Source organism: Tyto alba, unplaced genomic scaffold, assembly GCF_018691265.1.
Source record: "Tyto alba isolate M040663 unplaced genomic scaffold, T.alba_DEE_v4.0 Super-Scaffold_20000042, whole genome shotgun sequence".
Lineage (NCBI taxonomy): Eukaryota > Metazoa > Chordata > Aves > Strigiformes > Tytonidae > Tyto > Tyto alba.
The window spans coordinates 10,885,859-10,898,311 of NW_024881293.1; the positions used below are offsets into that span (position 1 = coordinate 10,885,859).

Genomic DNA, 12,453 nt, shown 5'->3' on the forward strand with positions numbered 1-12,453 from the left:
CACTCATGGGCTCTGCCCTGCAGAGCCGCGCCCACCCAGATGATAGCCCTGTTAAGCCACGCCCACCTAGATGACACGGGACCCCGCCCTGCTGAGCCACGCCCACTCAGACAACAATGGGCTCTGTCCTGATAAATCCACCAGGTGACAACAGGCCCCGCCCTGTTAAGCCACGCCCACTCAGAGGACAACGACTTACACCCTTTCAGTCCCCGCCCACCCAGGTGCAGCTGGCCCCGCCCACAGCCGCTGCCGGAGCCGCCAGCCCGGGGGCGCCGCCATCTTTGTGCCGGGCAGGGGCGGCGGCGGCAGCAGGCGGAGTCCGCGCTCCCCGCCGGCCTTCCCGCCGCGCTGCGGGCGCTTCCGTGGGCGGGAGCTTCCGCCGGGCCCGCCGCTCCCCGCCACCGCCGGTGGCACGGGCAGAGCCGCCCGTGCCCTCAGCAAAGATGGCGGCGGCGGGATGCGCGTCCCTCCGGCGCCGCCCGCCCCGCCCCTCCGGCGGTAGCGACCACCGGTGACGCGCAACGTGCGCGACGGCCGGGGCGGCGGCGGGGACCGGGTAGGAGCGGGCCCGGGCCCGGGCGGTGGGTTCAGGCCTCGGGCTCGGCCTGAGGGGAGGGAACGGGCCGGAGGGGCGGCGAGGAACGGGGGGGAGAGGGGAAGGGCTGGGGGGGGAGCAGGGGGGAGGCCGGGGGTGGGATTTGAGGGGAGGGGGAAGGGTTGGGGAGGGGGGAGGCAGGCCCGGGCTTTGGGGGAGGTCAGGGGGCTGAGGGGAGAGGCCGGGGATTTGGGGAGGGGATGGAGGGGGGAAAACTGCCCCTTTCCTGAGCAAACGCGGAGGGGCAGCCGGGGGGGCGGGCCGTGCCGTGGGGAGGGGGCTGTGCCGTGGGGAGGGGGGGGGGTCTGTAGCACCCCAAAATGATGTGGGATGCTGGGGACGCTGGCGTGGGGCAGGGCCCCGCTTGTCCTGCCCAGGGAAGGGGCTCGGCCTGGGCAGGGACCGGCAGGGCGGCTCGGGGCGGGCTGGCACCGGGTGCGGGGCTGGAGGAGCAGCCCCTGGGATGGGCGATGCATCCCGCGCGCATCATTGCCCCGGGGGGACCAGCCCAGGTCGTGCACTTCACGAAGGGTTTGAGCAGGTTTTGGGGAGGAGAACGGGTTTAGTCCAGCCCAGGCTTTAAAAAGTTTGGGTCACGAGCAGATGGCCATAAAGAGCAGCTCTCCTCTGTTGTTTCTTGTTCAGCAAATAGTTTTCTGCCATTAGAAGTAAAGATTTAAGATCAAGAATGCAGTGGCTGCATGGGCAGCCTGTTAAGAAGGGCCTCTCATAGTGCCAAGTTAATTTTCTGTCTGGTTTTTAGGACTTTTCCTACCCTGACAATGTAGGGGTAATTAATATGGCACTTCTGCGTGGTCATTTACCCAAGTTAAACGGGGCCCCGGGGCTGTTTCTGTGCAGTCAGGGGGTGTGATACAGCACTTGTGCTGGTTCACCCTCCTCTGCTGGCAGCAGTGAATTCCCCTCGGAGCCTGTTGATGCATAATGAAAGCACCCAGCTTCCTTTTGAGTCAGCAGCAGACAGTGTTTTGTCTTGCAGGGCAGTGGTGCTTTTTACTTGGTACCAGGAACCCAGGAGCTTGATTTGTCGTGTGGTTGCAGCACAATAAATCGGCAGGAGGGACTGTCCCCTGCTGAGGATCTGGGGTGGAGTGAGCACAGTTCCTCCTGGCTGAGTTGGGAGATTGCTAGATCGGTTCTGCCTGGGATCTCGAAATAGTGTGAGGCAATAAGAACAGGGGGTTTTCATGGTGTGAACTCCAGCTGTTCCTGCTTCCCAGGTTGACAGTGAACCCAAGATCCTGGGCAGGAGAAGGATCTGAACCTCCTTTATTCTCCACAGAGTGATGCCCAAGAAGTTCCAGGGTGAAAATACCAAGTCGGCTGCTGCCCGCGCAAGGAAAGCTGAGGCAAAGGCAGCAGCCGATGCCAAGCGGCAGCAGGAGCTGGAAGATGCCTACTGGAAGGATGAAGACAAACACGTGATGAGGAAGGAACAAAGGAAGGTGAATGGCTAGTCAGGTACCAGGGGATCTGCTAGCTGGTCCTCTGCTAAGCCCGGGAGAGCCAGGCTTGCTCGGAAAGGGTTGTTTCTCCTCCTCTGTCCCCCAGCTGTAGCTGTCTCTCTGCACATTGTCCTGCAATTAGTTTCAGGCAAAAGAGCTGGAACTAGTGGCTTCTCTGGGAGCTAAAAGAAGCCGAGTGTGGGAGTAGGTGTAAGCTCTGATGTGTAATTCGGAAATCTGGTGGATCTTAGAGCTGACTTCCTGAGGGAGGCAGTAAAAGCTTTATTGTCAGAGTCATTTAAAATTGAATTAAGTAAAAGATCAGGAACTTTGCTGCAGAGCTTGATTTTTAACCAAGTAGTTCTTTAGGTTTTTTTTCTTCCTTTTCCTTTCTTAACTTTTCTTTCATTTTTGAGAAGGAAAAATAAATTAGCAGGGTTAAGGATTACAAAGGGGGTTTTTTCCTCCCTAACTTGGTGTGCCCTACATCAGGACACGTCCCTCAAAAGATCTCTCCAGGTTGTTCTTACCACCTTGCTCTGCCCTCAGTGTCTGTTTTCCTCAGTGCTCAATAAACAGAGCACTTCAGTGCTCGTTTCTGGGTTATTTGGTTTTTAACAGTGTCCTGCATCAGCATTAGACAAATCTGCCTTCCGGTTTTGTGGATTTTTTCCGGAAGCAGTTGGTGATAACTTAGCTGCCTCTTCCGAAATGATTTCTTCACCCTTGTGCTAAGCAGACAGGGCTTCTACTGATGACATAAATGGGATTTATGGGGTTACTGGGTTTGTGCTGCTCTGTGAATTTAGTGGTTACTGAACTTTGTGTGTTGGTACCCGAGCACACTGGCTGGGCAGGCAGGGAGCCAGCGCGCCCCTGTGACCTTGGTAGCTGTGTACATCTGTGTGAGTTCACCCCTAATATGTGTCTTGACGTTTGGAATTTGGAGTCCTGTGTGCTGTTCCCCCATGCAATCCTGTAATGCTGCCTAATTACTTCCTGGAACAAGGACTTATTACTGCTCTACTTAAGACTTGGCCAACAGTGACCTATTTGACTGGGCTTCCAAAACAGCCTCCTGCAGCCAAAGGGGCATGGGAGTCTGGAGAGGGGAGCCATGTCACGAGCTGGAATTGCTAACTGGAAAACCAGGGTTCATCCCAGAGCCTCAGACTGGGTTTGAGAGAAACCACTGAGGCAGTTTCAGCACCTCAGCCGTTCCCTCTCCCTGCATCATCATAGCTGTAGTTTCTAGGTCTGAATTTCACCCAAATGCTGTGTTTTAGTGCGTTCGCTTCCCACAAAGCCCCCCAGGGATGTGCAGCTCGCAGCAGCAAAAGTCTCTGCTCGGATGAGGAGCTGTCCTGCTAGCAAGGCTCCGAGTCTAACTGTACCTGCACAGGGGGAGCCTCACGCAGGCACTGCCACAACCTAAGCAAACGCTGGGGCTTTGTTTAGGCGGGTGAGTGGCCAACAGACAGGAACGAGTGGGTTGCTGGGGGAAAAGAAATCAGTGAAACCTTCCTCGGCGGCTTCTCCAGTGTCATCAGGCTGGAATATCCCTACAGAGAATGGAAGAAGCTGCCAGTGCCCCATCGCATCCCGTCAGGGAAGGAATGTGTGACTCAGATTGTAAATGACTTTCCATCCTTATCCTAGAGAAGGACAGAAACCAAACTGTTCACACAGGAGTCAAACTTCCCCGGAGAAGTAGCTGTTTCGCGGGTGGTGCTGGCATGGAAATAGCGCTGCTGGCCACGGCCATATGCTGCAGGAGGGACTCGTGTCGCTCTCAGCGGCAGCACCCGGAGGAGGGGATGGCAGTGTGTGTAGGAGGATGCTCTCAGCACCTCGCAGTCAGCGCTGAGCAGCTTTTTCCAGCTCTTCCCCAGCTCTCCGGGCGATGGCAGTAACACATTAACGGTGTTGCAGCGCACCCATGCAGCACCTCTGAATTCCTGCACTGCCAGCAGGCAGGAGTGCCTGAAAGCCTCAGGGACGTGCCGAGACCAAACCCACGCACCCCTTTTAATCTCTTTCCCCCACAGACGACCACTGGAGCCTCAGTGAAATGAGGGTGCGGAGCTCTGTTGCTGTTCCAGGGTTCGGTGGCTCTGCATGGTGAGCTGGTGGCCTCGCTGGCGGGGCAGCGATGCATGTCAGCGTTAATACTTAAGCATAGTGGAGCTTAATGTTCAAAATGCGGTGCCTGCCGCCGTGAGATTCACTGTCACCAGACGACTGTCCTGTTGTTTGCTTTTGCTGCGTTCTGGGGTTTCTTTAAGCGCCACCACCCCCTGCTCTGAGAGCAACTGTCCTCTGCTAACAGAGGGTGACACTCGTTTGGTGGCTCTGTGATGCATAAAGGAACATCTGAGCTGATATCACCAGCCTGCGATGTGTGTATTCCTCCTCTGGCACTTCAAGTCACAGCTTGTTACCTTCCCTGGAGAGCTCTGGCTGGAAAGCACAAAATCTTCATCCTTCTGGATGCAAGACTCAGGGTTTTACCTAGGTAACTGCTTTTCTTTTAACGTTCGGGTGTTTTCATCCTTTCTGTCCCTTCCCACTCTTCCTACGCAAGGTTAGACTGCGGCTCAAAGCACAGCACTCCTCCTCAGCCTGATCACAGTGGGGTTTTCTCCGTGCAATTAGCTAAAGTGTGTCTGGTGGTGAAACAGCTACGGACGCACGTGTGTCCTGGGTGAAGCTGCGGGCAGGCTTGGAAGGGTGACAAACCATTAAATCTGCTGGAGCGTTACGGGAAGAAAGGACCAGAGGAGTATCTGTTGAGGACAGAGGTCTCGCAGCTGATGTCAGACCTGCTTCTCTCTGCCCACCTTGGGATTAGCTGCTGTGGGCACGCACGGGAAGATCTTGCTGGCTGGGACTGCTGCTGGAGCCTAGGTGTCTGCTGGAAGGATGCAGCCAAATTCCCAGTCTCCTTCCCAAACTCTCGCTGGGGCTGTCTGGCTGAGGGAGGCCAAGCCTTTCTTCCCATTCAGGCTGTATTTCGCCCGGGCTCTCTTTGTTGGGCGCCCGTATGCCAGGAAAACAATTCCTCCTTGCTCAGCAGCGGCTCAGAACCCCGTTGCGCCTTTCTCTCTGCCCAGCACATCACAGCATCAGCAGCCCCCATCCCGCAGAGGCCCCTCCCGCAGCTCTGCTCGGTGCCCTCGGCGGGAACGGTGAAGGGAGGGTGTGCGAGTGATGTGGGAACGAGGAGGCTTTTTGTACTTGTGCTGCGGGGCCTGGGGAAAGATTCAAGTTCAGTGCAGGGTGAATACTTGTGCTAGAAGGGTGCAGATGGTGCACGAGGGAGCCAGGACTCTCTTGGTGCGAGTTTTATGCTTTTTCTCGTTCCCGTTAGCCTCGGTCGCGGGGTGTGGGCTGGCAGGCTCGTGTACCGACAGGTCCCAGCTGCAGTGGTATCGCAGACAGGCGAGTGGTGACTTTCTCTCCCCCCCCCCTCGCTTCTGATTCAGTGCAGAATTACTCAGCTGTGAGCACCAGCTCTTATTCAGATAAAATGCGAGACAGGTCAAATGACTGTTCTTCCTCCTTTGGAGGACGGCTGCGTGGTACCAGGTACGCAATACTGAAATCTGATGGTTTGAATGAGCAATGCAGGGGAGAGAGGTGTAGCAGAGAAACACTTGACAACACCAGGCTGGGCTTTAAACCCCAAACCCGACTTTTTCAGGCTCCTGTATCCCTTTGATGCTTGCTTTGACTGCCTGTGGGCGACGGAAGGGGCATGTTTGACCCCGTCTCAAAGCTCCGGTGTACCTCGGAGAGCCCAGCGAGCACTTAGACATACTCCAGGCTGGTTATGCCCCGCTTGCTTTCTGACTGCGTCATTTTTTTGCATCGCTTTGCCCTTCTGCCGTGCGAGAAGCGGCGTGTTTCGCCAGGCTGGCAGCACGCTCTCCAGCCCTCCTCGGGGCCTCATGCAAAGAGGTTGATTGGGAGCGCTGCTGCTTCAATTGACCGCTTCCTCTCAAAGCCATGTGCGTGGGACCTGGTTCTCCTCCTGTCTAGCAGGTGGGAAGCTGTTCTGAAAGCTAATTAATTGTTCCTTGCTCAGGCAGTTCTCTGCAAGGCTGGAAACCCGCATTTTAAATCCCAGGTCCTTGGGAACAGAAGTGTCCGGTTAAAAACATCTCGCCCGGTGCCCTGCAGCGTGCAGCAATGTTGAGGGAGAACATTATTAATTTCCTTTCCAGTTTTCTAATAGCTTTGCGGTATGTTTCACTTAGACAAATCCAAGCGTCCCTTTCATCAGAACATTTAAGCTGATTCATAAAGATTCGTTTGGTTTGGCCCAACCTGAGAAAAGTCTTCAAAAATGACAGCTTCAGGCCCCTTGGGATGTGGGATTGGCTCAGAGCTGCTGCTTTTGAGCACCGTGGAAGGTGCAGAGCAGACCTGAACGTGACGGGCTGCTGGGGGAAACCTGAGCACATAGATTTTGCAGGTCTTGTGACAAATTAGTAGCAGTGCCAGCTTATTTACTTTCCGCAAATAGAAACTCAATTGTAAATGCCAGAGCAGGGAGTAGCTTACCCCAGCAGCTGGGGGAGAGGAGTAGCTGCAGGTCCCCTGCAGCACTCAGTACTGGAGGAAGGCTCTGCACCCCACTTGTGCCTCTGTTTTCCCCATTGTGAAGTGGATGTGTCCTCTCTGGAGAGTTTTGTTTGAAAGGAGCCAGCAGCAGCAGAGCATTATCCTTGAATTTCTGCTCTGTCAGATGTGTTGGTGTCCCAGCTGGGGCTGTGTGATGTGAGACAGGCTGCTGAGCTAGCTGACTTGGAGGACAGTTCCCTTTCTGTAATAAGCAGGGGTAAAAGATAATCTTCTCTAACTATAAATAACATTTCTGTTCTTAAATGTCTTGCTCCCTTCCCTTAGGTCATTAGTACTTGTGTATTCACTCCTTATCAGTCTCCTGAATTATTCAAACCACAGCCACGCCCGCAGCCTTGCTGAGGTGCTCACCATGCCAGCACCTTCTCTGTGGTACCTTCTTCAGTCACCCCAGAAGCTCAGAGTTGGGACGAGCAGCATGGGGACAGTTTCTTTGCACTAGCCTGTGTTCTAGGCACAATACCAGTACCCTGAATGCGCAGTGCTGCTTCTCTTGCATGTGCTTTACATCTAATTAAATGGCTTACTCTCCCTGACTGCTCAACCTTCAGTGATTTCTGTGGCCCTCCTGTTTTGGCACATTAATCTCTCCAGTTTGGGGGCTTCTCCTGCATTCTTCCTTAAAACTGCCTGCTGCGCAAGCAGAGGCTGGTGGTTGAGCTGGAGATCCCATTGAGCTGGAGCTATCCTGCACTCTGCTGAGTGAGGGTGGACAAAGCCCCTACGGCTGCTCTCGCCCAGGTATACCCCCTGAATGAGTTTTTAGGAGGTTAGGATTGTCTTCCCGCTCCTCTCGTGACACCTTTCCTGTTCCAAAAGTGGCCGAAATCCCTCGTAATCTGGGAGACAGAGTACATTTGTTTACTCAACCTTTACTAGAAGAGGGAGAGGCCTGACGGGAAAGCTGGTGTCTTAAATAAGGGAGTTTGCACTTTGAAATCATGCATGGTCCAGTTGCTGGGGCATTGTGTCTCAAGGCACTGGCACTAAGCACTTAATGACCAGGAAATTGAAGACTGCCAGTCGAAATAAAGGCTCCAGCCCTCTAATGGCGTTTTTCCCATCCTTGGCCCCAGCTGCTTGGAGTGGGGTGATGAGCCTTCCCTTTCCTTCCCAGCCAGGTTGAAAGGCCTGCTCCTTGCTGGGGGAAGCAGCAGCTGCTCGAGGGTGTGTTTTGATTCAGCATTTGTGGGCTCTGATTCTGTGTTTTGGTGAGTTTTTCTTTAAACTCTTGAGCTGTGGAGTGATTTACAGGTTTTTTATTTAACAGAGTCTCAAACCCCAGCCTTGCTTACCATCTCTGAAGTGGGCCCTACCCCAACACGAGTAATTCTGCTCCTACTACTCAAGCACCGATGAAGACAGCGGGTTGGATTTCTGCTGGGGTGGTTTTGCAGTGCAGCTGCCTTTGAGTAAACCCGTTCCATTAACGCTCGATCAGGTTGTTGTGCCATCCCTGTGAATAATGGATGAGAGCCATAATTAAGTGTCCATGTAACTAACCTAAATGTGAAATGCTTTGCAGCATGTGACGCTGCCCCAAAGAGATGTTCTCTTGTTGTTTCTTTCTTTTTGCCAGATCTTATAGGCTTGGGGAGAGGAGGAAAAAAACTCGAAGCCAAAGTGGTGAAAGCTCTTAAGGGCCTGTTGCATGGTCTTGTCACCCTCTTCCCTGGGCCTTGGAGGGCAAAGTGGCTCTTAAACTCCTGGAGCATTTTAGAATTACCACAAGAGCCGCATTGCTTGTTGGATTCGGTCTAATCCCCTGTCCCAGCTCTTAGGAAGAGTGTGAGCCAGGCCTGAGGACGCATTCAGCCTCTTGACTGGCTTGTCTCAAACAACTGCTGAACTTTCAACCTCGAACCACTTATTAAAATTAAAGTGGAAAACTTAATCTGATTGTCAGCAGGCCCTGGCTGGTACCTCCTGCTCCTTCTCAACAGCAGGGTTGTGTTTCGCAGTACTGACATCAGGGGAAGCCAGCATGTGGTTGCAGATGGGGCAGGGACAGGGGAATTATTATTCTGACAGGACAGGACAGGCCCTCGCTGTCTTGCTGGAGGTCGGGGGGAACGAGCCACCATCCTCTCTGATAAGGTGAAGTGCTGCCTTAGCTACAGAAGTGAGGTGCCTGCTCCTGTTCAAGTGGGGTTCCCTGCTCCTGTAAGGGATAATTTGATCCCTGTGCCACTCGAAGGCGTAAGGGTAAAGGTGACCTCGTCCTTTCATCCTTCCAGGAAGAGAGGGAGAAGCGGCGGCTGGAGCAGCTGGAGCGCAAGAAGGAGCTGCAGCGCCTGCTGGAGGAGGAAGACTCGAAGCTGAAAGGGAAGTCGCCCAAGCAGGTCACTCCGGGCAAAGTCACCAGGGCCCAGATCGAGGAGACGATCAGAAAAGACCAGCAGCAGAAGGAGAATGCAGATACAGGTTTGGTGGTACCACAGAAAGGCCCTGACAGCCGCAGGGGGCTGGGGAGCGGGAAGGGAGGGCTGTTCCTTTTTCACCCACTGTCGCTGAAGGACAGGGTGTTTGGAAGGCAAGAGCTGCCTGCAGCTACTCTGTGCCGCGTGCTTTGCTGTGTCTGTGACTAACACCCAAATGGGGGAAGAAGAAACCTCCTGTCACCGTGAGGTGGAGAAACAGAGCTGCAGAGCAGCCACTCTTCTCTTCCAGGACTGGGACCTAACTCTGGCTGAGTTTCCGCAGCACTTTCTTTAGACTGCTTTGGAAAACCCTCTTCTGAGGGTTTTGTGCAGGCTGGACTTGCCATTAACGGCTCTCCCTTTCCCCCCCCTCCCTGTGCAGTGGAGAAGGAGAAGACTCACTTGGAGGTCCCCTTGGAGGAGAACATCAACAGAAGGGTACTGGAGGAAGGATCAGTGGAGGCCAGGACGATTGAAGATGCCATTGCTGTCCTCAGGTACGTGGCCATATCATAGCAGTGCTCTCCTCTGAAGGTGTTGCTTTCCTTACAAGAAATTCTTGCAGATACTCCCTTCCCCAGAACTGCCTTCTTTTTCTGCTTTGACTGTGACTTTCTATCTTGACAGCAAGAGCAGGACACGTCCCCTGCCCTGTTGTTCTGTGAAGAGTATTTGAAGTGGGTAGGGGAAGTATCACGGGGTTTTCTGCTTTATCACCCAAGTTATTCTTTATGCACTTGGTTGTGCTGGCAGGGGACCAGAGAGGAGCAAGAGGCTGGTGCCTGCGGGGGGGTGTCTCTGACGTGTGTCTCCTCTGAATTCCCTCCCGGCAGCGTTGCCAATGATCTGGACCGTCACCCTGAGCGCCGGATGAAAGCTGCCTTCACAGCTTTTGAAGAGGTCAATCTGCCACGCCTGAAGCAAGAGAACCCCAACATGCGCCTGTCCCAGCTCAAGCAGCTCCTCAAGAAGGAGTGGATGAAGTCTCCAGAAAACCCCATGAACCAGCGGCACAAAGCTTACAACAGCCAAAAGTAGAACTAGAGCTGATCATCCTTCCCTGGACAGTGGGCTGGAGCCCCAGGGCTCTGCTCTGATAAAAACAGGAGACACCAGGAACCTCCTCTCCTTTTGTTTCTCTTCCCCACCCCCACTTTCTGTCTTTCTCTGTTCTTGGATTTAAGATAAGCACGAGGTCACAGCTCACCTGGGGACCCTGCAGTGTCCTGCTGTCTTCACTGACAGCCTGTGCCCCCCCCAACATGCTCACCCCTCCACAGGCAGCTGGTGCAGCGCGACCTGGATGGACTAACACTACCTTCCCACTTCCGAATTTGGTTGTTATTACAAAAAAAAGCTACTAACTCGCCTCCAGACCTTCAGCATGGGCAGCGCTTGCGAGGTGCAGTGTGGGGACCCCCCCCACACCCGCCCCGTGCTGTCTAGCACCGCGCATTAACCCGCTCACAGCCTGGACCTCAGCCTAACTGCATTCATCCCTGCCTCTACAGTGGCTGCGCCGCACCCTCGTGCTCTGCGGGGTGAATTTTTGCAACTGTCACGAGGAAGGCACCCGCCCTCTCTTGCTCATGTCATCCTTGGTGCTGGGATGGCCCCGAAGAGATTCCAAACTGGGATTGCTGTTGGCCCAGCCTGCTGCCCGCCACCTCCCTCCTCTTGATCTCTCCCAGCGCTGCGTTAGGTGGGGAGGAGGAACCGCAACGGGAGCAGAAGCTCTGTCAGCATGGTGGTGTGAGGAAGAGAGAAAATAACCTTCCGTCTTCAAGGAGGAATGGGAGAGATAACACAGCACAGCGTGGTTCCTGCCTTGTCCACGCAGGATGCTGGTGCCAGACTTCTCTGTGTGACTTCCCTGCTGGCCTTGCCCAGACCCTCACGCACTGCTGGTGGGACAGGAGGGTTCCAGGAGGGGCTGCAACCCCGCACCACCCAAGAACTGCCCCGAAAAGGGATCCTGCTGCTTCTCCCATCGCTCTCTTCCCTCTCTTGTTCCCAGGCTCGGTCGAGAAAATGCCCTGTGGGCCTGTGGAAGGGAATGTGGGACTGTCAGCTCAGCAGCTTCTCCCGCTGCCGGGCTGAGGGCACCGTCCCAGCCGTGCCGCCTCGGCTCCCCTTCGGCCAGAGCCCCCTGGTCTCTCCACTGGTCACAGCAAAAAGAAATCGGTGAGCTCCCTTGGGAGGGCCGGGGCAGGGCTGGAGAGGCTCAGCCCCTCGCCTCGAGCAGGCACTGGCTTTTCCTCTCTTCCCTCTCCCCTTTCACATCCCCTCTGGTCTCCTTTGGGAGTGAAATTCCTTCCCCCAAGGTCTAAACCCTTGACCAGGCAGCAGCTCCACTGCCGTTGGTGCTTACCTGTGGGTATAACCGGGGTTGCCAAACTGAGACAAAAACTCGTGGCTGTCTCAGCGTCCTGCTGGGATTTCTTCTGATTTTTTTTTTTTTACAAATGGGGTTCAGCCCCAGGTGGGTAACGGGCAGCGGGGTGGCCTCTGCCCCTGCACAGGATCTGCAAGGAGGCGGGGAGGGTTGCAGGAGTCTGCAGGGCTGCAGAAGCATTTGCACTTTGGTGGGGAAGGGGGGTTGAGGAGATGATGCTGAAGCTGAGGGGCTGTGCCCGTTTTGGGGCTCTCCCCGGCCCTCTCTGTGCCCATTTTGGGGCTCTCCCCGGCCCTCTCTGTGCCCATTTTGGGGCTTTCCCCGGCCCTCTCTGCACCCCACTTGCAGAACCAGGCTAAAGGAGCGGGGCTGGCCCCTGAGAACGTGTGTGTGTGTGTCCCCTCTGCACCCTCAAGCCCAGCTGGTAAAGACAGGGAGGAATGCACCTGGTGTCTCCCCTTTCTGTGAGAAGTTTGTTGTGTTTGAACCCAATTAATTAAAAATTAAAACCCCCCGTCCCCTGCTCGCTTGTTGAGGGAATAAAGGCTGAGGGGTGGAGGGCTCTGTTTTCCTGGTTGTTCCCTGAAATCCTGTAGAAAATCCTGCTGGAGTTTGTTTTGTGGTTCCTGCCTGCTTTGGGGAGGGGAGGGCCGCCACCCCCACCCCCCCACCCCCCCCCCAGCAAGTTGTGGGGTGTGTGTGTCTCAGCCACGGCGGTGGAGGAGGCTGCAACGGCCGCACTGGTGAAGCCCGCGTGAGTGTTCCCCACCCTGAGCTGAGCTGACCCCCCCCCAACCTCTTTGTGCCCGCCCCCCCCCGTGGGGACGGGGGGTGCCCCCATCCCTGCCTTCACCTGCTTTCCCCCCCCCCCCCAAGCCCTCCAGCGCAGAGGCCTTCAGCTCCTGCACAGCCCTGGCTTTGTGCAGC

The 12,453-nt window shown here is 55.3% G+C and overlaps 1 protein-coding gene across 2 annotated transcripts; it reads left to right on the forward strand.

The window, feature by feature from the left end:
* The first annotated feature begins 360 nt into the window (after positions 1-360).
* On the forward strand, positions 361-12,040 carry LOC104363504 (coiled-coil domain-containing protein 124). Of its 2 annotated transcripts, none has more exons than XM_032999315.2 (5): positions 361-584; positions 1,902-2,064; positions 8,949-9,135; positions 9,514-9,628; positions 9,965-12,040. In XM_032999315.2, the coding sequence occupies exons 2-5, from the start codon at positions 1,906-1,908 to the stop codon at positions 10,167-10,169; spliced, it is 666 nt and encodes a 221-aa protein (XP_032855206.2). In that variant the 5' UTR covers positions 361-584; positions 1,902-1,905; the 3' UTR covers positions 10,170-12,040. The 2 variants fall into 2 exon arrangements, with proteins under 2 accessions (XP_032855206.2, XP_032855207.1); XM_032999316.2 differs by having other exon boundaries at positions 362-559.
* The last annotated feature ends 413 nt before the right edge of the window (positions 12,041-12,453 follow it).